We start from the raw sequence: 24,592 nt of genomic DNA, 5'->3' as shown, positions 1-24,592 counted from the left end.
TCTTGTTAATTAAGACAGTACAAGTTATGCACTCAAAGATGACCTGGCATATAATAAGCCCCTAATAAATGTCTGTTGTTGTTGTTGCTGAATCAGACTTGTTATGGGATATAGAATTTGTGATGAATTGTTTTAGAGAAATCAGGTTACTTCATTAAACCTAAGAATTATAATATTTAATTAGAATTTTAAAATGTTAATTTGAAAATATATATTTTGAAAATATACATATTTTCACTCTTGAAAATATACATATTTTCACTCTTGAAAATATATAGACATAGGCATGGGTACTATATGGTTCTAAATATACTTTGTCTTACTAACAATCAGTAGAAAGTGCTAGGGTTTGGAATTTAAAACAGTTTAAATTTGAGCGCTACCATTTACAATCTGTGTTGCCTTAAACTCGTTACTTGACCTCTCTGAGATTTAAATTCTTCATCTGATAGGTAACAGTTCCCTTGGCTATAAAAAAGGAATGGTAATATTACATTCTTCAAAGTGTTGTTGGAAGAATAAATGAAATCACATTAGTAAAGTGTTTCCCTTAAAATACAATGCTCATACAGTGTTTTAGAATTTTTAAATGCTCTTCAACACATAATCTTTTCATTTATAATACTTATAATACTATAACTAAGGTAGGACAGACAACTTTATTTACATTTTACAACTATGAAGACCAATATTCAGTGAGTTATTGCTCTTGTTCAGTCACTAAGTTGTGTCTGACTCTTTGTGACCCCACGAACTGCAGCACACTGAGCTTCCCTGTCCTTCACTATTTCTTAGAGTTTGCTCAAACTCATGTCCATTGAGTGGGTGATGCCATCCAACCATCTCATCCTCTGTGCCTTCCTTCTCCTGCCCTCAGTCTTTCCCAGAGACAGTATCTTTTGCAGTGAGTTGGCTCTTCATATCAGATGGCCAAAGTGTTGGAGCTTCAGTGTGTTACTTACTATATTAGTCTTCTACTACTGTGTAATGGTATTACCAGGAGCATAGCAGCTTGGAACAACTACTTGCTGTTTTTGTGGGTCATGTGTCTGAAATTCACTTATCTGTGTTCTCTACTTAGGGTGTCACCTGGCTGCAATAAAGATGTCACCCAAATTTGCAGCCTCATGTGAGATTCAACTGGGACAGAATCCACTTTCAAGTTCATTCAACTGTTGAAGGAATTCAATTCTTGTGCTTGTGGGACTGAGGGTTTTAGTTTCTTACTGGTTTTAGTCTGCTTAGCAGACTCCCTCAGCTCCAAGAGGCCGTTCACAGTCCTTGCCACATATAGTTCCCCAGTATGGCTACTTGTTTCCTCAAAGTCAGCAAGGGAAAGAAATCCCTTAAGGTCGAGCACTATATATTATGCAATCTAATCATTTAATCTCTTACATTTCAACACTTAGCTGAATTTTATTGGCTAAAAGCAAGTCATGGAAATGTGTACACTTGAGAGAAAGGGATCACTTAGGGGTGTGGACATTAGGCGGTAGAGATTATAGCATCATCTTAAACAGTCTACCTGCCACACTTACCCAAAGTCATATTTTTAGGAGAAGAATCAGAATTATAACCCAATACTTCCAGTTCATATTTTATGCTACTTCCATTTATGAAGTCATTAAAATTTCAGGAAATGTTTAACAAGTATCTACTATATCCAAGGAATTATTCCATGTAAATAGGGCTGTGATAATGAATATGACATGAAAACTTATCCTCAAAGAACAGGGACTATAGAGTGTGCCAAAATAATTATTCCACAATGATAAGAATGTTGAGAAAAAAAATTAGTTATGACTAACATACTTAGGAAGGCAAAAACTAGAAAAGTAGTTACACTGAATGAAGAAAAATATTGAGTTTGTAGAAATGGAATAGGTGCTGAGAAAAACTATAACTTTCAAGAAAAAAGTTTCAAGTTTGTTTTATAAGCAATGCATAATAGATTTTTTCTTTGCTTTTCAATATTTGTTTTTGAAGAAAAGTAATATGTTTAATGTGAGGCTTTGGTTATTCTGAAAATAACACTGCTGAAAATATACTAGAAGCAAGTCACAGTTAGCTTGGCCACAATTGTCACTTCCTGCTCAAAGACATTTTCTAAATATGAAAATAGAATTTTGTGAGTGTTGGCTGTTTCAAAACTCTGTGATGTGCTCCATAAAAAACTCCATGATAAACACTGGCAGTGATACAACAGTTATTTCTCCCTACCCGTCTAAGAGCAAGAACATCTTAAGCTCTTATAATGCTAAGCCTTATCAGTGGAGGTATAGAATTGAAAGGCTTTAAGCTGGGGAAAGAAAAATGATTTAAGGGTTTAGATGAATTGCACAGACCCGTAAAATGGTATTAAATCAGTTTTGGAAAGATTTGAAGGGGACACAGCACCCTGAAAGTGTGTTATACTTTGGTATCATTAACCGATGATTGGACAACAGAGAAGAGGGGAATGTGAGATGAAATATCAGAATCACACAAGACACTTCAAGTCTTAAGAGGCATGTGAATCAGGATAAGTTGATGATTAAGCTGTTATTCCTTATCATACTGATACTGATCACTGTAAGAAACCTTGCTTTCAAAGCAGAACTTCCAAAGACAGGGACTGATAGAGGAACTCCAAAACAATATTTTGGAGTTTGTCTTGGACATTTACCTTGGATCAACTCAAGAACCCTGTGGCCGTGAATAATGAAGATCACAAGGGAAATCAGACTGGAAGTCTTTGGAAAGCTAGACTATCAGTAAGGGAGGAGGCAAGGACAATATTCAACAAAGTGAATTAAGCAATTATTATTCTAACCTCTATGTCCATTGCCTTCATGTGACCTCTTGGTGGCCTAGGGTCCCCATCTATAGTGCTATTGGCATCCAATATGATTGTTTTCAATGCTTACATAATATATTTTTCAATCAGGAAACAGGAAAACATTTCAGCCAAAGAAAATGACTAGTTTATTTTAAATCTTTTCTTTCTACACCTGCTAAAGATGGCAGTGGTGAAAATGCGTACAAAAGATAAGAGTTGATTCTTCTTGATGATCCTGTACTCCTGTCTGTTCTGTTCTAAATATTGGGTTGGCCAAAATTGCTCACTCAGTATTTTCCAAAAGCTGTTACAGAAAAACTTGAACGAACTTTTTGACCAACTCAATACTTTTCATGTCTTATTTTTTAACTTAGAAGAACCCTGTGAATCCATTTTTAGAGAGGAAACTGAGATCTAGAGGTTACACAACTTCTACATGCTCACAGAGCAAGTAAGGATGGTGCCAGAACTAAGACTCAGCCACAGGGCCCAGGGACCCACACTCCTTTCCACTACATTCCAAAGACAGCTGCCAATGATGCCACTAACACCCCTTACTTGTTAGCACTTGAAGAACAATGGGCCACATGTTAAGATTCCTGATAAAAAAGAGATGTGAATCATTTTTGAGTAATTGAATTTCAGGTCCGGAAACTCTGACTTTGACCTACAAAAATATTTGAGTCACCCAGTTTAGAGACTACAGCTCTTGCAGACTACAGCTCTGCAAGAGAATACAAGCCTCTGCACTTCTATTCTTGGCTGATTCTCAAAGCCAGATGCCTGAGTAGCAATAAATGCAGAAGATACAAAAAAAGATGCTATCACCCTTCCCTGCTGACACTTGAGGTATTTAATTTACGAGCAGTGATACATTCTCATTTAAAAGGAGGGAGCTGATCGTATTAGTTTTAGTTTTTACAATGCCATAAGAGGCAAATAAGTCAACACGTTTTGTTGTGGAAGAGAATTCTGTTCTGTTTAGTTGCTAAGTCATGTCCAACTCTCTGCGGCCCCATGGACTGTAGCCCACTAGGCTCCTCTGTCCATGGGATTTTTAAGGCAAGAATACTGGGGTGGGTTGTCATTTCCTTCTTCAGGGGCTCTTCCTGACCCAGGGATCAAACTCAGGTCTCCTGTTTGGAAGACAAAGTCTTTACCACTGAGCCACCTGGGAAGCCTGGAGGAGAATTATCCAATGTTAATCAGTCCAAAAATGAATGCCTAACATTGCAGGCCCTCCTAGGATAACACATTATGTCCCAATCTTTTCCCTCTACTAGAGACTGACCTAGTCATTGATTAATCAAGGGCTCATTTTTCATAGATTTCCATTTAGTACCTGGAGCTAATATGACACTTTAATTAACTACAGAGCACCTAAAATCCTACTCCCTCAAGTGTATGTCCACTTTACAAGACCTGGTGCCTGCTTGTGGAAGCCGATTCTCAATCTGGGATGGCTAGATCACATGAAAGGAAGCCAAAGTCAGGCTAGAAGTGAGTCAAAGCAGGTATCTGGAAGTCAACACACTTACAGCCAGAGAAGGGTGTGGTCAAGGTAAGAGAACGCATGGAGACTTGCCAAGATGAAGAGAATACTGGCTAGAACAGAAAACAGATGCTAGGATACTCTAGGTCAGGAAAGCAAATCTCAAGGTATAGTGATGCTGTAGACCCACACTTCTCAAAATTTAATGTGCATAAGAATCACCTGGAGATTTAGCTAAGATGCATATTTGGTTCAGTAGGCTTCAATTCTGCATTTCTAACAACTTCCCAGGGATACCCAAGCTGCTGGTCTGTAGATGATGCTTTGAGTGACAAAGGTGTAGAACAAAGAGAAAGATGTGTCTCTGTGGTACTAGGTAGGAGAAGTTGGGAGGCATGTCAGTTTCCTAGCAGAAATGAAAAGGCCAAAGCTCAGCTAACTTTTCAAAGTGGAAAGTGAAAGTCACTCAGATGTCTGACTCTTTGTGACCCCATGGACTATACAGTCCATTAAATTCTCCAGGCCAGAATACTGGAGTGGGTAGCCTTTCCCTTCTCCAGGCTATCTTCACAACCCAGGGATCAAACCCAGGTCTCCCACACTGCAGGCAGATTCTTTACCAGCTGAGCCACATAGGAAGCCCAAAAATACTGGAGTGGGTAGCCTATCCCTTCTCCAGGGGATCTTCCCAATCCAGGAATTGAACCATGGTCTCCTGCATTGCAGGTGGATTCTTTACCAACTGAGCTATAACTTTTGAGGGGAACACAATTACAGGACTTCATTATCAAAGCCAAAGTGTAATTCAGCTGGCTGTAGGTAGTCACTCAATCACTGGTGATTAAAGAACTTTTGTGCCGGACCTGGTTCTTGTGCAGTAGAGTATCAGTCCTTCGCCCTCTATAAAGAGAAGATGCTGAGGAGAACAGTAAGAGCAGGGGCTCTAGAGTCACATAGTGTGCATTCAAGTGGAGTTTCCATTCTCTACTTTCCATTTTGCCTTGGTCAAAGTTTCCTTTTCTGTGAAACTTTCTTTCTTTAGTTATGGAGTGTCAGTTGCTCAGTTGTGTCTGACTCTTTTCAATCCCATGGACTGCAGCCCTCCAGGCTCTTCTGTTCATGGAATTCTCCAGGCAAGAATACTGGTGTGGGTAGCCATTCCCTTCTCCAGGAGATCTTTCCAAATCATCGATTGAACATGGGTCTCCTGAATTGCAGGCAGATTCTTTACCATCTGAGTCACCAGGGAAGCCCTTCTTTAGCTATAGATCTGGGGAAATAATGCATCTGCCATATTAATCAAGGAATGCTAATCACTTTAAGAAACAAGTCCCAAAATTTAATGGCTTAACATAATAAAACTTTATTTTTTCTTCCATAACAGTATGATAATGGTATTTGGCAGGTGGTTTTTGTGGCTCTGTTCTCTATATCTTCAAGGTTCTCTCATTTCAGCCAGTGGACAGGGAAAGGATATGGAGAAGCACAGAGGAGGATTTTATGAGGCTGATTGAGAAGCAGCCTGTGTCAACTCTATCTGTGTTCTATAGACTAGAACTTAGACACTTGGTCCCACTTCACTTCTGGGGAGGCTGAAAAACATATCTTTGTGGTCAGGACAACAAGGTGATGAGTTTGGTGGATGTCTATCCTATGCTTTCTCAACCAAGGATTAAGTCTTAATGCCCTATGACACCCACGACATGTAATGAATTAATTTTTCTATGTGTGTAGACTGGAGCCTGCTATGTACTCTCCTTGAAGAAGTTGACATTGAAACATGTATATTATCATATGTGAAACAGAACACCATTCCAGGTTCGATGTGTGAGACAAATGCTCAGGGCTGGGGCAATGGGATGACCCAGAGGGATGGGATGGGGAGAGAGGTGGGAGGGGGGTTCAGGATGGGGAACACATAAAAACCCATGGCTGATTCATGTCAATGTATGGCAAAAACCACTACAATATTGTAAAGTAATTATCCCCCAACTAAAATAAATACATTTATTAAAAAAAAATCATCACTAAGATAATTTTCTGTAGTACTTGGCCAGTCTTTCCTAAACCTGCATATACTTGAAGGTGATCAGATCAAGTGAGATAACATATGTAAATATTCATAAACTACATAGTGCTATATGAATGAAAGCTGCCACAGAAAAGAAAAATATGTGAATCAGGCTGGGGTGGGGGGAATTCAAAGTACCAATTGTTGGAGAGGTACCACTGCTCTGTGCAAGACTATTTCCTTTTTCTGCATTTCTTTTGTAATATTTTAAACTTCCTGGTTTATCTGATGACCTCTCAACCCTTCTAGAAGTCTCCTTCTAGAATCACATTCTCCATAAAGCTTAAATGAACCTTTTCCTCTAGCCCAGTGTGTTACTAATTCCACTATAAACCCTAACCAGCATAATGCATTTCTCAATTAGCATATTGCATGTGTGCAGTTATTTATTGATACACTTTCCTCCCACTAGGAACAGAAGTCACTTGTATTCCTCCCTATTTGCTTGGGACATATTGTATTAGGCATTTAATTCACATGTTCTGAAAAGCTTTAGATGTTCTGCCAGAGCAGAAGCCTGTGGTCTGCCTGGACTAACTAGAGGCTATGTACACATGCTCAGATCCTCTGAGTTTCCAGCACAGGGTCCTCAGGAGCTATATTGTATTTCTTATCCTGATAAATTCATTTTTGTTGGTGCCATCCTTAAACTAGTCCTTAAACATCCTTAAACTAGACCTGGAGAAAAAAATAATCCATGGAATTTGGGTCCCTGTAATTGTCAGACATAGTGATGATGATTTCAGAGACTGGTCTAAGCTGGTGCAAATGATCCCTGGGGACTAAGAGAGTTTTCTTAATGCTCCCCAAACAATTATTCATAGACATCTACATCCAGCAATAAATTTGAGTACATGGTGGCTTGTATATGATGGAGGAGTACATTCTCCCATCACTCCTTCTTATCTGAGGAAACAATTTTGTTTCCCAGGATGGTTTGGAGCTATGGTTTGCATCTCTAGAAGAGTTCTGTGGAAAAGATGAAGATAGAGGACTGCTTTCTCTATCACTCACTGCTGACTAAAAGAGATGAGATATCTGTCTGGCAAACCACCTTTCTCAATTTAGTTACACCAGAGAATCAAATAAATGTGTGTTTTATCTACTTAATCTCATGAATTCTATGCAAGCCTAGCCCCGTGACTGACTGTGACAAGCCATCAGAAATCTCTTTTTAATTTTATATTTCCCCATTTCACAACTGCTTGATAAGTGATTTGTATCTGACAGCATTTAATCCATGTAAGAGTGATCACTGGTGATGAGGGCTTTGGAAGAATTGTCTGTATACTGTCCTTCTTTTTGTGTATCCCTTTACCTGCTTTTTAATCAGCAGATACACCACACACTGACAGAGTCTTTCATTATGTGCTCTATTCAGGGCTTCAGTACTTTTTACTGCTGGTACATGATAAACAGTAAAGATGCGCCCCCTACTACAAAAACAGATTTATTAATAAATAGCTGACACTTTGTACTTTTGCAGAATATCAAAGCAATTAGTGACAACAGTAGAATGATTTTCAATACCTACAGAGCGAAATATCATATTGATTCAAGCTCAAAGCTTTCTCTAAATAACAGCTAAGGAATTGTCTACTGCATCTGGTCAGTTCTTTTAAAGAACAGATGGTAAAAAAGAAAATACATCAGTAAAACTGCTTCTAATGGTTCAACTGGATATATTAGCCAATTCGCCAATATAGAGTAACTAGTAGACTAATGGCACAGAAAATTATTTTGGTTTCTTTTTTATCTTATGTTTACATATAGGTGCGTGTACATTTGTATGTTTATATATGCATTTTATTGACATGCTTGTATATATGTATTTTACTCACATATAAACCAATGATAAAGTTCACCATTTTTGGATTTCACATAAAATTGAGATATTCATTTGATTTAAAAGTAAAGGAGGGTTCACTGTGGGGAATAGTGGAATATTCAGATCATGAAACCTTAGATTCACAAGTCATGGGACTATGAAGCAGAAGAAATTTAAAGAGATGGACTAGTCTAGTTTTTTCCCTGGGGAAATAACGATGTTCTTCCTACTCCGAACTTGTCATGACTCAGGCAATGTTACAGATGAAACGAAGCCAGGAAAGAGAACCTGATTATCTAGCAAATAAAAATTTGTGATGGATCAAGAAATCTGCCATCTCCAGTTCTCAGTGCTTCTCTCCAGAGAGTTTGCTTCATTCATTCATTCATTCAATGCCTACCAAGTTCTGAGCACTATTCTAAGTGCTGAGGAGGCAGCAGAGAATTAACACAGCCAACATTCCTGCCTTCATGGCTCTTTTGCTGTACTCAAAAGAGACAGATCATAAATAAGAAAGGAAATGGTATTTTAAGAAATGAGTAATGCTGTGGAAGAGAGCAGGGCAAGCCCATTAGAGCACACAGAGGGATGGGGGAAATAGACTGCCATGTTTTGAATATGATGGTCAGACAAAACCTCATTTTTTTTTCTTTTTTTAATTTGAGTGTAAGTGCATTATAATGTTGTGTTAGTTTCTACTGTACAACAAAGTGAATCAGCTATATGTACACACATATCCCCTTCCTCCTGAGCCTCCCTCTCAACCCTCGACCTGCCCCTCTAGGTCATCACAGAGCACCGAGCCGAGCTCCCTGTGTTATAGAGCAGCCTCTCACTAGCTGTCTATTTTACACATGGTAGTACATATATGTCAATCCTAATCTCCCAATTCATCCCACCTTCCCTTTCCTATCCTCCTCCCCTATGTCCACATGTGCATTCACTATGTCTGTGTCTCTATTCCTGTCCTGGAAATAGATTCATCTGTACCATTGATAAAGTAATGAATAAGTAAGGACCCGAAGAATGAAAAGATGGGAGTCATGGGGCTCTCTGGAGAGCGACCCCAAGGTGGAAGCACACTTACTATGCTCCCACGTGCAAACTGTCTGCTTATTTTTCAGATTTATCTATTACATTCTATTCCTTTTAACTTCTTCATCAAAACTGTCTTTTCTTGTTTCTGTTGGAGACTAAGATAGCTCCACAAATCATCACCTGCTTCCGTCATGGTTCCAAAGCTTGGAGCTGTGCCATTTTTGAGTCACTGCCTCTGCTTCTATTCCAGCCTCTCTGCATAATTGTCAAACTCCCCCTCTTTTCTGCCCAGGTCATCTAAGGACACTCCACAGCTCCTGGCCTCAGGGGAGTCATACCAATTCTCTCCTGTCACATTCAACACCTGAGGCTTATTTGACCCAATTTCTTCTCTTGACTTTTAGTTCCACCTTATGTCTAATCATCCTTTGAGAGAACAATGAAGGGAAAGGACTGTAGAGGTGCAGGTTACAAAGTGGGTTTATACCTTAAGTAGAATTGCATATCAAACAGACCTCTATATCTGCCAGCTACCGATACCCACTCTGTGCTAGATGTCCTACTAGATGCTGGGGATTCTGAGATACCTCTGTCCTCAGAGTGTTCACAAGAGATTACCATAAGCAATGACCATGTGTCTGCAGGCAACACTGTGGGGCTGCCCCACTACTCAGCTCCAGTTCAGTCCCTCCACATAAGAGTATTGTTGGGGAGGGTGTGTTTTGTATATGTGTCTGTGTTTTAATGTGGCCACCACTGTGCTAGGTGTTATATAGCAGAATAAAAAGTAAAAAATGCATGATTTCTCCTAAGGAGCTGGCTGCTTAGCTGGTATGACAAATTATAAATATATACTTGGGAAGTTATACAACAATGCACCACAAAAACCACAGTTCAAAATCACAATACGAGTACTATAAAGTGAAAATGACTGAGTCTTGTCTTCCAATCATCTCCTAAAATTATGGTAAATCAATAACATGTAAAGAGATGAGCAACATTATGGCTTGCACGAATTCCTATCAGTGATTCTTTGGTTGTTAAAAAATGAGTTCTATTTTTGGACGTATCCCTCTTTATAAATCTAGACTCTAACAATAAAGTCCTTAAAAGATAGGAATCCATTAGCCAACTTTCATTTCTACTAATAACCTTAGCATTCCACCTACATGTATATATTTTATTTTTTAATCCTATAAACTCACTATTTTGTAAAAGTTGTAGAAAATGTCTTCTGTTGGACTCTTTGCTGTTAAAAAAAAAAAATCTATCTCAGCATACTTTGCCTCTGACCAGCTTTCCTACCTGAGAATCTTACTCTGCCTTTTACGTTATTCATGTATAAGGAACAATGTCACTCTCCATCTTATTTCTGTTTCTTTCCTTTCCCTGCTCTGCTCAGCGCTGTTAGTATTCCTCACATGTCAACTGCTCCACCAAGGCTTCAGTCCTGTTAAGTTTGAGGTAAATATGTAGTATAATATATTCTGGTATTAGCTTTTCTGGTTGAAAAGCTCTAATGAAAAGGAATACCTGTGCCAAAGCAGGAACATTGAAGTTGGAAATGGAGGAGCAGCTCTGCCTATACGGTGGGCCCAATTTTGCTTGAAAAGATAGGATTTGAATAGGTTACAGTTTCTAGAAGTCATCATTTATTTGCACACTAACTAGCAAATGTATTATTTATTTATCCTCATGACAAATTATTCTCTCTGATGTGATTTTGAACATCCTGGGCAACATTAAGTCTGAATTCTGATCAGTGAAAACCCAGGATTCTGGGTACAGAGCCATTATTAGCTTGTCCCCAAAGCAGCAGATACGGTGTAGGATCTTCAGGGGACCACAGCTTTCTAATGATCTTTCCACGCAAATCCCAGTGGTTGGCCCTGGATGATAAGTCAGATCCTGGAGCAGATGGTAACAAGTTTCCTTTAGAATGTGGAAAAAATCCCGATTCCCTTGTTTATGATGCTACATGAAGAGACATGGCAGTTCCCAGAAGGAAGCAGTAGGGGCTCTGGACTTCTGTTTATGGGGAAGGATCATCCATTTAAAGCTCTGGTGCCTAAAAATCACTCAGTATTTATTAAGTGGGTAGGTTAGCATCCTTTTACTAACACCTTTATGTACCTTTTAAAAAAAATCAGCTTTCCCTCATTTCATTTCACATTTCAAAGTTTTAGCAAAGCTCAACACAAATTTGGAGTTCATACTGTGGCCCTCCAACCCTCTTGGCCCTGCGTCGCCCCCATGTGGGCGTGAGGCCTGTTTATGTGTTATGAAATGTGTATCTCCATTTCAAGTGTTCCTGTGCACATCATAGAGAGCATGTTTTCCTCAGTCCTAAGAAGCTGCCAAGTGCCTTTGATTTTTGAGGAGTGGAGGACAGCTCCCAATCTTGCAGGTCACGCATCCTTTGGGGGCACTGTCTGTCCTCTCCACTTTCCACAATTTTCTCTCTCAAAACACTTTAGCCTTGTGGGCCAGGGAGACCAATAGTTAACTAAATGGTGGATTTTTATGACTCAAAGGAGGAAGAAGGGGTGGAGGTATATTCTTCGCCTGCTTGTAAACATCTTCTATTAATCAGGCTGACAAATTTTAACTGAGAAGGTATTCTTTGCCATTTCCTGTACTAATAAGCTCTACGAGTATCTTCAAAAAGTTTCCATCTGTTATGACGTGACAAGCAGGTCATTCATGCTGTTATTTCAGGGATTTAATGTACCTTTAAATTCTCACTTTTCAGCCACGTCATCATAATTATCACTCCTTCTTGTATCCTCTTGTATCTCCTAAATTGTGGTGCTTCAAATTTGATACAGCATGCCTACAGATGGCTGACAAATGTAACTTAAGATCTGTTTCTTTAGATTCTACTGTTCATCCAAGAAACATGTATTAAGTACCTATTAGGCTTTGAGGGTAAAATGAACTCAGCACTAGCCTTTTGTTCCTGGTATTCATAACTAGTGGTGGGGCAAAAGAGATAAGCATGAAACAGGGCATAAATGTGAACACAGTGTAACAATAGAGGTGAGTCTCATCCAAGGTGTAAACGTGAACACAGTGTAACAATAGAGGTGAGTCTCATCTGAGGCCGGACAATGTAGAACGGTGTGTGTGTTGGAGAAGCTGATGAGGCTGCATGGCAGATTTGGAAACTGAACTGTTCCTTGAAGAAATCTGCAGGACAGAAAGAGGCTGTAAGCTCTACTGCCTCAAACAGCATGAGGCCTTAATGTGGCAGTATTAACTGTCATAGTTTAATGAGATATATATTGATGGTATCCTCTCGTGATTTCTCACATCTCTCTCATTTAAAATAGGTTCTATATAATATGATATCACCATTCAGGATAGTTAAAATGACAGTTTTATCTTCTAAGCTGTAGCCCTTTCTCTTGGCATTTTTAAAGATATTATTGTTGGGCTAACAGGTGAGACCACCGAGCACACTTGGTTTGGGAATACTGTGTGATCTCTAAGGGAGAAGCCTCTATTAATTTAACAAGTACAGCCTAGACTCTAAGCTTTACCCAAGGCTGTGGAAAGTGCTATTAGATATATAAGAGAAGAAGACATAGGCCTGGTGGGATCTGAAGAAACACCAAACTAGGGCCCATGATGTTGAGTTCAGCCTTGGGTCTTGCAGTGACTCATGTTATCACCTTGAACAGATCATTTGCTGCTAAGTCGCATCAGTCATGTCCGACTCTGTGCAACCCCATAGACGGCAGCCCACCAGGCTCCGCCGGCCTTGGGATTCTCCAGGCAAGAACACTGGAGTGGGTTGCCATTTCCTTCTCCAAAGCATTAAAGTGAAAAGTGAAAGTGAAGACGCTCAGTCGTGTCCGACTCTTAGTGACCCCATGGACCGCAGCCTACCAGGCTCCTCTGTCCATGGGATTGTCCAGGCAAGAGCATTTAAATCTCCTCAAACTCCATTTTCTCATCTATAAACTAAGGACTATTTTTTTTGGCCTACCTTCACAGTAAGATTATTGTAAACATAAGAACTGTTACAGATATACAAAAAGTGTTGTAATTATTGAGGTGTTCCCAAATTTCTTTTCAGATTTCAAAACTACTTCCGTGAGAGTGGAAAAAATTTTATTATCCTTATGGATAAACTTTTCAGTTGGAAGACACACACAAACACACATATATATATATTATATGTGTATACATATATATTCAGTTTTATAGACATATAATTCACAACTTTATAGTACATATGTATATATTATATATGCATACATATATATATGAATGAAATGACTGGGAATCAATTCTAAGTTTAAATTTAATTAATATTCAAAGCAATGACAGCTTCTAAAATTGCTAACAGATATGAAAGTATAAGAATGAAATGCGTGAGGAGAATGATGCCCAGAATCCTTCCTGGCAGACATACAAATCCATTCAGGCCTCAGGGGAAGGAAAGGGAGATGGCTCACTGCATCAAGTTGGAAAGACATCCTACTGGACCCCAAGTCACTGGACTGTGGTTAATGTCCCCAACATAGTGTCTTCATGCCCTTTCACAAGATAATCTGGGTAAAGAAGTCAGCAGCCTTCTAAGAGGCATCTGTTTCATGTGCTCAGGATGGCTATATTATTGGATGAACAGGGAGGAAAAAAGGTTTACTACTGAGTGATTTTATAAGGGCAGAGTCACCTCAGTTACAGACAAGATTTAACAATCTGAAGTGAATTCATTATAACACTATTCATTTAGAAACAAAAATGTCATTTCTCATGACCCAATAAATGAAGTGTAATTACTGAAAGCATATAAATGATAGAACTGAAAATATTCTCCTCCCGATCATGCTTATGACAAGAAGCAATTTCACCTATCTAAATCACTGATAACCAGGGAGAAACACCCTGAGACAGACCAAACACTTTGGAGAGAATGTTGACAATAAAGATCATGCTACATACTCAGTCTTCTGAGAGATCTAGAGCTTTTTGACAACTGCTAAAACTCTAATGTGAGTTTCACGCCCTCAGGAAATATTTAACTCACTGTGAAATTTATTTACAGCAATAGAAACCTGTGAATATTACTGAAAACGCCCAGGATGGCCCCTGGTCTTCTAAGCTGGGCTTTGACCTGTTTAAACTCAACCGGTGGCTCCTACCATTCTTTCCTTTCAGAGATGTCAATCCTCTGTAATGTAAAGATTATCAACAAACAATCCTCTGATTGCTTCTAATGAAAACATTTATAAAATTCTTCATATAACAGTCAAGTGAAGTCAAGTATGCCATTCTGTGCTTACCCAGGAACCACCAAGTCAGTCTTTCATCTCTTTCAGCTTTGGACTACTGAATGCTCAATTTTTAAGCATTATTAGAAAAAAGATCATTCTGTGAAGCACTGCTCCCAGAGAAAATCCTCCTAAATGACTTCTTATTCTTAAAATGATGCCAATTCCTTTCCTAAAAGTGTATGCACCATTCAATAATATATGATTAGAAATTATGAGGCCAATTTTCCAAAGGTGTTTCTTCATTTGCATCAGCGAAAAAAGTACTTATAATTGTCCATGCAAATCAAGGAATTTCATATGCAAATACTTATATGTGAATGTCATTATGCTGCTCCAATATACGGATTGAAGTTTTAATCTATTATACAAATAAATGTGTAAATATGCATTTGTATTTTTAGTTAGAAAAAAAGAAGTGTCCATAACGTGTAACTATTGATAGGAACAGAAAGGAAAGAGCCAGCAAAGGTAACCTGTTATATTCCAGGTGATGCTATTTTCACCAGCTAACATGTTACAAACAGAACTGTTTTTTTCTTCTCACCCTCAAGCCTGTTGCAGAATCTTGATCATGAATCCAGACTTCATATTTTATTATGATCAATTCACTCAGTGGAACACAGTCACCCTCACTTTGCATTTTGGTTATCAATGAGTCTACCCATCCTCCAGGCTTCTAGATGTGCCTGAACTCCATTGCTGTTTGAGTTGGATTCCCAGTAGATGTCTCAACCTAATATAAATCAAACTGTGCAACTGATTCTAGGGAAGTGGTGTTACTTGTTCTACCTAACTAGAAGCCAAGTTCCAGTCCAACTGAAATGCATGGTACATAAATGTTTACCCAAAGCTGCCTCATCTATTATTTATTTTTGAGAAATTACAATTACCCCAGGGGGAAGAATTTGCAAAGGGACAATCTTTTGATCTAGAAATATAAGCCATGTGACCAACACAAAACTAAAGACTTGTGTACCACCATAATAAACTAACAGCTCTCACCCTGGGGAACCTTGTCCTCCACACAAAAAAAGCAGTACAAAGAGACAGATCTATTTACTGGAGAAGATGCTAGTACTAACTGACAAAGTGGCTCATTTCAGTTTGACCCAGAGAGGATATTTCATTTTAGTTTTACTCAGAGAGGTAAATTATGCAGGGCTGTCAAACCAGGAACATCTCTCCTACTTTCCCCCATTCTCCCAACAGACAGTGAAAACTAATGACTGGAATAGATTTGCTTCATTTGACTACAGATCATATCCTATCTTATACGAAATCTGAAAAAGAGAAAGATTTACAAGTGACAACTAGTGATCCTCTTACTGGAAAACGTGATGATATAAGCTGTGACAATGTTTTCAATCTGAGAGTATAGCTCATGGTCTGGATAATTATATTTATCCAGCTTTCAGGGGCAAGAAGAAGCTGGGATGATGTGATCTAGATGAAAGATATTAAAATTACTAGAACATTTAAATGGTTTAATAGGGACAGCAAGACAGAATATTGAAGCAGCAGACATCATTAGAGCAAGTCACAGCATAAGTGGAAAAAAATGGCTAATTCTAGTTGCAAAGCGGAGAAGGCAATGGCACCCCACTCCAGTACTCTTGCCTGGAAAATCCCATGGGTGGAGGAGCCTGGTAGGCTGCAGACCCATGGGGTCACTAGGAGTTGGACACGACTGAGCGACTTCACTTTCAATTTTCCCTTTCATGCACTGGAGAAGGAAATGGCAACCCACTCCAGTATTCTAGCCTGGAGAATCCCAGCGACGGCGGAGCCTGGTGGGCTGCCATCTATGGGGTCGCACAGAGTCGGACATGACTGAAGCAACTTAGCAGCAGCAGCAGCAGCAGTTGCAAAGAAAACTGACAGGTCCACAGGTTACATTAAAGATTCTGGGGTTTCCCAGAACTGTTGGCAAAAAGTGAAAAGGAAGGGCTGGTCAATGTGCAACTGCTTTTGTAAATGTTACTGAAACACTATCCTTATCTGCACATTGGTGTAGCCTGAAGTATGTGCATTGCAATAACAGCAATATTCCCAATTTCTATACAATCAGTAAAATTAAAACTTTCAAAGCACTTTCCTGAATAAAGTAACATTACTAATTTTACTGAAATCTGAAAGTGGTCGTTGGACATTCAGACCTGGTCCTACTTCAACCACATTTCACCCTGGGCAACAGGACAAAAAGTTGTAATTGGTTATTGCTTGAAGAGACACAGGACTTTATGAAACTCTGTGAATGTAAACATTCATAAAAAATATTGGGGAAAAACCAGCAAAAATATCATTTAATAATTTCATTGAATAGAAAAGCTTTCATTGTTGCATCTTATCCTGAGGCAGTAGCACTGGTCTATTATCTCATAAATCTGGGTTGGAAGCCACAGAGCCTTGCCTGGGTGGGAAAGACAGGGTTAGAATAAAATCAAGATCAGATGGTAAAGGAAATGCATGTGTTTGTCCTTTCAAAGGGGCCTACTGGGGAAACACAAACACAATGTCGAATCAGATATCATTCTGCATAGATGTGCATTTTTCATCACAGTGAGAGACATTTGTATTATGGTATCTTGGAGGTGATATAAACAAAATAGAAGACAATTTCTGGTTTCCCAAATAAGGGCTTCCCAGGTGGTTCAGTGGTAAAGAATCTGCCTGCCAAAGCAAGAGATACAGGAGATGCGGGTTCGATCCAGGGACGGGAAGATCCTCTAGAGGAGGAAATGACTCCAGTATTCTTGCCGAGAAAAGAGGAACCTGGTGGGCTATGGTCTGTAGTGTTGCAAAGAGCTGGACGCTACTGAGTAGCGGAGCATGCATAGGCATAGTGTGATATGCTTGCTCTCCATGAAACTAGGTAAAGCCATCAACTCTGCTTTACTAACTTAAGATGGGAAAATAATATAACTACAAAAATACGGAGCAAAGCCTAATCTCCAGTGTCTATAGAACATCCCCCTCTTTTTACAGACAGCTATGGAGATATATAATTTATCATCCATTCTTGTCATTTAAGTAGGTGCATTCAGATAATTTCCCAAGATTATTCTTAATGGAACTGTATGAGTGTCAGTCAAAAATATCACAAAATCCAATGTTAATCCCTCGTCTAATACAAGTTAAAAGGGAGTTTGATCTTGCATGCTGCCAACCAGCCCCCAGCCCTGCATTGTGCTCTCCCTCTGATTTCCATCATAGACAATTTTATCTCTCAGAAGAGTGTGAAGTATAATCACATTGTAATACAACAGGGGGCGTGTGTACTTGTAAGCAAATACTTCTCTTTGGGAAAAACCTCTCTGGGTCTTATACCCTACTGGGACTGGCAGGCCCACCAGCTCCTGCCACTCAGCACAAATACATCTCAGCATCAAGCAGTTTTAATAGATACTGACACATGAAGCGCTTTGCCTTAATAGATCTATATTTATATCTAGCTTGTTTCAAGTTCAATTTGCAAGGGAGCTTTATCTTGGTTGCTATCAAATATGCTACTTACCCTGCCATTTCCACTGACAGCACCTGATGGTATAGATCTCATTTCAGTGAAACCCACAGCTGCCTTTCTCACTCACATGAGCCTTCTGGGCCATCACATTATCATATCTATACTCATACTGTCTTCTGTTTTCTTCCCCTCATCTCCTGGCCAGCCTTATTTGTCTCCAATACTGAACTCAAAGGTTGCCTCCTCTGCCAACCCTTCCTTGATCCCAATACTCACTGTGCAACTGAAAACATAGTCTCTTAGAGAGGGCATTCCTGGTAGCTCAGTTGGCAAAGAATCTGCCTGCAATGCAGGAGACCCTGGTTTGATTCCTGGATCAGGAAGATCCACTAGAGAAGAGCTAGGCTACCCACTCAAGTATTGTTGGGCTTCCGTGGTAGCTCAGCTGATAAAGAATCTGCCTACAATGTGGGAGACTTGGGTTTGATCCCTGGGTTGGGAAGATCCCCTGGAAAAGGGAACAGCTACCCACTCCAGTATACTGGTCTAAAGAATTCCATGGACTGTATAGTCCATGGGGTCGCAAAGAGTCGGACATGACTGAGCGACTTTCACTTTCTCTTAGAGAACTGCCTTGAACACATTTCAAACAAAGCACCTGTGATGCATTTGGCCTTTATTTATTCATTACCTTGTCTCTAATTAGCATTTAAGGCCTCTGAAGACAGGAATTGGGATGAATCTTTGTTTGTACTCAGCGCAAAGTACTATGACTATATCTAAGTGCTCCATACATGCACGGAGAAGGCAATGGCACCCCACTCCAGTACTCTTGCCTGGAAAATCCCATGGACGGAGGAGCCTGGTAGGCTACAGTCCATGGGGTCGCTAAGAGTCGGACACGACTGAGCGACTTCACTGTCACTTTTCACTTTCATGCACTGGAGAAGGAAATGGCAACCAACTCCAGTATTCTTGCCTGGAGAATCCCAGGGATGGCGGAGCCTGGTGGGCTGCCATCTATGGGGTCGCACAGAGTCGGACACGACTGAAGTGACTTAGCAGCAGCAGCAGCAACCATACATGCATTTCCATGGAATCTTTGCAGAAATGTTATATCGTTTATTCTATTAGAATATATTTCTTTATTCTATTAGGATTTAGTTTTAAAGAGAATACATAAATTAAAGTATGTTCACACTGACAACCATTTTTCTGTATCTGGTCTACCTTGTCTATTTTCATGTGTGTGTGTGTGTGTGTGTGTGTGTGTGTGTGTGTGTGTGTGGTGGTGGTGGTGATGGTTTACTTCTGAGTTGTGCCCTACGCTTGAGACCCCATGGACTGTAGCCAGCCATGCTCCTCTCTCTGGGATTTCCCAGGCAAGAATACTGGAGTGGGTTGACATTTCCTTCTCCAGAGGATCTTCCCGACCCAGGGATCAAACCTAGGTCTAAATTTTCATGGGCTTCCCTGGTGCCTCAGCAGGAAAGAATCTGCCTGCAATACAGGAGACTTGGGTTAAATCTCTGGGTTGGGAAGATCCCATAGAAATCCCCTAGATTGCCTGGGAAATCCCATGGACAGAGGAGCCTGGCGGGCTACAGTCCATGTGGTCGCAAAAGAGTTGGACATAACTTAGTGACTAAACAACAGTGATGCATAACACATATTCATAGCATTTGTTCTCAAAGTTTTTCAAAATTCTTAATTGGTTCCAAATAGCACAGTCAACTTAGCAGGGCAATATGGTGAACTCTGTAATCATAGATTTTGTCCCAATAATAAATATTACAAGCCCTGTAGTAAAAGTCACTCATCAATTATCTAAAAAGTACAAGTTTGTGTCCTGTCACTTCACCAAGTGTCTGAGTATCATTGTGAACTAATTATGAATGAGCACATTGTCTCATTTCCCTTCCTCTTCCCTTTGTAAATTAAGTTAGCAAACATTTGAGAGCCTACTATGTTTCATATGCTACTAAATTAGAGATACAAAAACAAGAGAATCAAAAACTAATAAAACAGAGTTCCTGTCCTAAAGGAGCTCATTTTTCAGAAAGTGAATTTTATCACAAAATTATTATATGTATGATGATTAGTCCCTGTTCTAAAGGAGTTCATTGTCTATAAAAGGAGTTTATAAACACAAATATTCATTATGGTATCTATGATGAGGTTATGATGAAGATAAACACAGAAACCAAAGTGCAAGAAACAAGGAACTTCAGGTGTGCCTACCATTATAATCCCTTGTAGAGTTCTGAGACTATCTATGTGAACCTTTTCTTTGGCTATTAAATGTACCTTCCAATGATACCAAAAAATCTTTCATTTTCACTAAAATGGTAGTGTGCATGCTAAGTCTCTTCAGTCATGTCTGACTCTTCACGACACTATAGACTGTAGCCCACCAGGCCCCTTTGTCTATGGGATTCTCCAGGCAAGAATATTGGAGTAGATTGTCATGCCCTCCTCCAGAGGAATCTTCTTGACCCAGGGATTGAACCCACATCTCTTATGCCTCCTGCATTAGCAAGCAGGTTCTTTACCACTAGTGTCACCTGCCTATCCAAATGATAAAATAAACTGTTCTATATTCTGTTGAGTATTATGGCATTTTCTCCACCTTATTTAAATCTATGAGGTTTCTTAGCCCATGTTATTTTAGTTAATCTAAATACTCATACATTATTTGCATTGATTGTCACATTGGATGGATAATGAATAGATACTTTACTCAATTTAATTTTATTGTCTGACTGGAACAGTTTAGCTCAAATGTTTGACAGTCAGCCACAACATGAATGACTATTTGTCCAGTATTTCTCTTAGGAAGTTTAGCAGTCGAGACACTATCAATATACTAGCGGCATCCAAATTTATAAAGCTGATGACTGTCTCAGTCAACGCTGGTGGTGAGTCTTGGGCCAGCTCCACCAGTTGGCTCTGCACAGGTAAGACTTGCATGTGGAGGGATCTTACATAAGAACACCTATCCTTGGGGAAAAAAATAAATGCAGCAGTCAATGGAAATGTGTATATGACCACCTGTAGTGTGTATGAATGTATGTGCATAGATGGTTTTAAGTACAGAGACAGATATTTGGAGTCTAACTAACACCAGAGGTTTGAAGAGTTTGGAAGGAGAGCAGAACCTGCCATATGGTGGTATAAATTAACCACTGACAGTGCTTGGATTTTATGTTCTCTCTAAAGCTTGAAATGTGGGAAGGAAAACTATGGTTAAATGGCTATGCAGACAATTTTAGCAACAGCTTCTAAAACTGGTAACTCAGCTTCTGTTCCATGCTTTCCTGCAAATCTTAAGCATTTTTGCTACAGAAAAAAAAATCCATAAAACTTAAACTGTCATTATGGGTAAGCTAAACCCAAGTGTAGCCATTTCATTTCATCTATTTGACCTTTTATGAGACAGTTATTTACTTCAATATTCTTTCTTGTCCAGAGACATAGCATAAGAATATTAAAGTGGTCTGGCTGGGTTTGAGTTCCTGAAAATAAGAGATTTGGGTATGCAGTAAACATCCTGAATTAGTAATCCTTCTCCAACCAACAACTAATACTGGGAGCTGAAGTCAAAATGGAAATGCTGCCTAAATCATTAACCACAATTCCCTTACTTTGAATAACAGCTAGAGTCTGTCCTAAGCAACATGAGGTCTATAGACGTGTCTAAAAACTGTCAGAAACTGGCAGGTATATACAACTTGTTCCACTTTATCTCCAGGGACCCTAAGTATTGTTAGTTAATCATTCTCAGTTGAAGACCAATTATCTCCAGATTATGTCTCTTGTATACTCTTACAAGAAACACACCAAAGCCATTACCTTACACTTGGGAATCTCTGAGCTGCATACGATAACACTCCTTTCCCTATTCTTTCAGTTAATTCATTAATTCAATAAAGTTTAAGAGTTCGCTACAAGCCAGAAATTGTGTTAGGCACGAAGAAAACAAAAATCTATAAAACTCTACCGTGATGTAGTGAGGTCAACAAGTCTTCCCAGGAGGCAACTATGAAGATGTACAAAACTGTCAAAAAAAAAAAAAAAACTTTAGCACTCTGGAAATTGATCAAAAGCATAGAAAACAGAAATATTTATTTATGAAAACTATCAAACTACAATTGAGAACAATAGGAATTTGTGATGTTCTTCCCTAGGACTGATCCTATTCCTGGTTCCTCAGTGTGATAGTCAACCAGGGTGGAGCAGGCCATGAAAAACAGTAGCCATATTGACACTGTAAGGGGTGTGGGTAATCACTTGACTTGGAGTGTTGCTGCTATGGGCTCACAAACTAGCTGCCAGTATTAACAGAAATTTCTAGAAGATTAGGTGGTTATGTAAAGCTCGATAATTTCTCCGCGTATCCTGGAAAGACCCAAGGCTGTGTGCATGTACACTAGAGTGGGTGCAAGCCACTAAAATATCCCTAGCTGATGGAACCTCAATGCATGAACAGAGGCGACATGAGAGAAACTATCATAAAATTAAAGCAGGAGAGAGTTGAAGTCAGTCTAAGCTATGAATGTAGTTGACACACAGACTCATCAGCAAAAAAAAAAAAAAAAAGGAAGACATTGGTTTGAGATATTTGAGCACAATCTCTTAAAATATCTGTCTCTGAAGACACAGTCCAACACTTTGCAAACTTAAAACTAAAAAATGGAAAAATAAAACTGATCAGAGGCGTCAATGACTATACATTTCAGGGGAGAAAGGTTTCACAGATTTTGTCCAAAGAAGTTATATTTATTAACATGAAAGTAAAAGTGTTAGTTGTTCAGCCGTGTCTGATTCTTTGTGACCCCATGGACTGTAGACTGACAGCCTCTTCTGGACACCTCCAGGCAAGAATACTGGAGTGGGTTGTCATTCCCGTCTCCAGGGGATCTTCCCAACCCAGGAATCAAACCCGGGTCCCCTGCATTGCAGGCAGATTCTTTACCATCTGAGCCACCAGAGAAGTCCATTTATTAACATAAAAGTAAATAAAAACAACAATCCTCAAGGAGAAGGCTAGATCAGAATCACTAGAGTCATGACAATATGGCATCTAAAATGTCTGCTGCTGCTGCTAAGTCGCTTCAGTCGTGTCCGACTCTGCACGACCCCATAGACGGCAGCCCACCAGGCTCCGCCGTCCTTGGGATTCTCCAGGCAAGAATAGTGGAGTGGGTTGCCATTTCCTTCTCCAGTGCATGAAAGGGAAAAGTGAAAGTGAAGTCACTCAGTCGTGTCTGACTTTTAGTGACCCCATGGACTGTAGTCTACCAGGCTCCTCCAACCACGGGATTTTCCAGGCAAGAGTACTGGAGTGGGGTGCCATTGCCTTCTCCGCTAAAATGTCTAGTATTAAACAAAATATTATGTGCAAAGAAAAAGAAAACATGATCCATACTTAAGAACTAAAAGTAAAAGCAAAAAAACTTTTAATACATAATGTTTCTGAGTGTTCCCTGAAACTGAAGGTAGCAGAAAAAGTTGTTCAAGTAACTGTGATAAATTTGTTCAAATAACACAAAGTCGTGTTTAAAGAATTAAAGAAAAATATTAACAAATCAATGTTTACAAATGGAGTATCTCAATAACAAAAAATAGAAATTATTAAAAAATTAAAATTCTAGAAGTGAAACAATATCTCAAATTTAAAAATTTACTAAAGGAACATAAAACTATATTTGATATGGCATAAGTAAGAATCCCTAAGCCTAAATACAGAGCACTAGAAATTAATCTGAAGAACTGAGTACAAAAGGATGAAAAATGAGCAGTCTCAGAGATATACGGAATAATAGGAAGCAAACCAACAGATGTAAAATGAGAGTCACAGAATAAATACAAACAGTAAAAGGGGTTAAGAAAAGTGACCCAATAATAACAAAAATATCCTAAATTTGATGAAAATTATTACTCTACAAATCTGAGAAGCTCAACAAAACTCAAGTAGGATAGACACAAGAGTCATACCTAGACATGCCATATTCAAATGACTGAAAGACAAGGAAAAAGAGAAATCTTGAAAGCAGCAAAAGATAAACAACTCATCACATACAGATGAACATAAAGGATGAAGAGCTGATTTCTCCTCCAAAGCAGTAGAGTTCTTAAGACATTAAAATGACATAGTCAAAGGGCTAAAAAGGAAAAAAAATATATAGACATACCTTAGCTATACTTCAAATTTTGTTTGTGAATAAAGCAATAGAGTCAATATGACAAAAAAGGAAGTTACACAATTTTTTTTTAGTTTTCTAGTGCACATAAAGGTTATATTACCCTATACTATAGTGTATTAAGTATGTAATAGCATTATGTCCCAAAATGTACATACCTTAATTAAAAAATACTTTATTGTTAAAAATATTAACCATTATCTGAACCATCAGTAAGTCATCTTTTTTGGTAATGGAGTGTCTTACTTCCATATTAAAGGCTGTTAACTCATTAGGGTAGTGGTTGCTGAAGGTTGAGATGGCTGTGGCAATTTCTTAAAATAAGACAAAGTTGAAGTTTGCCACATCAGTTGGCTCTTCCTTTCACAAACTATTTCTCTATAGCATATAATAC

General features: G+C 39.0%; 1 protein-coding gene across 1 annotated transcript in view; it reads right to left on the bottom strand.

Annotated features, from left to right (window-relative positions):
* The window catches only part of LOC145546554 (uncharacterized), a 590,051-nt gene that overhangs the window by 204,106 nt on the left and 361,353 nt on the right, over positions 1-24,592 (bottom strand). The window contains exon 6 of the mRNA XM_081593669.1: positions 21,996-22,052. Coding sequence (XP_081449795.1) covers positions 21,996-22,052 — 57 coding nt within the window. The remainder of the gene's footprint in view (positions 1-21,995; positions 22,053-24,592) is intronic.

The sequence above is a fragment of the Giraffa tippelskirchi genome, chromosome 4 (genome assembly GCF_054371585.1).
Source record: "Giraffa tippelskirchi isolate mGirTip1 chromosome 4, T2T-mGirTip1v1.2.pri, whole genome shotgun sequence".
Classification (NCBI taxonomy): domain Eukaryota; kingdom Metazoa; phylum Chordata; class Mammalia; order Artiodactyla; family Giraffidae; genus Giraffa; species Giraffa tippelskirchi.
This window is presented reverse-complemented; position numbering and strand designations above follow the sequence as displayed.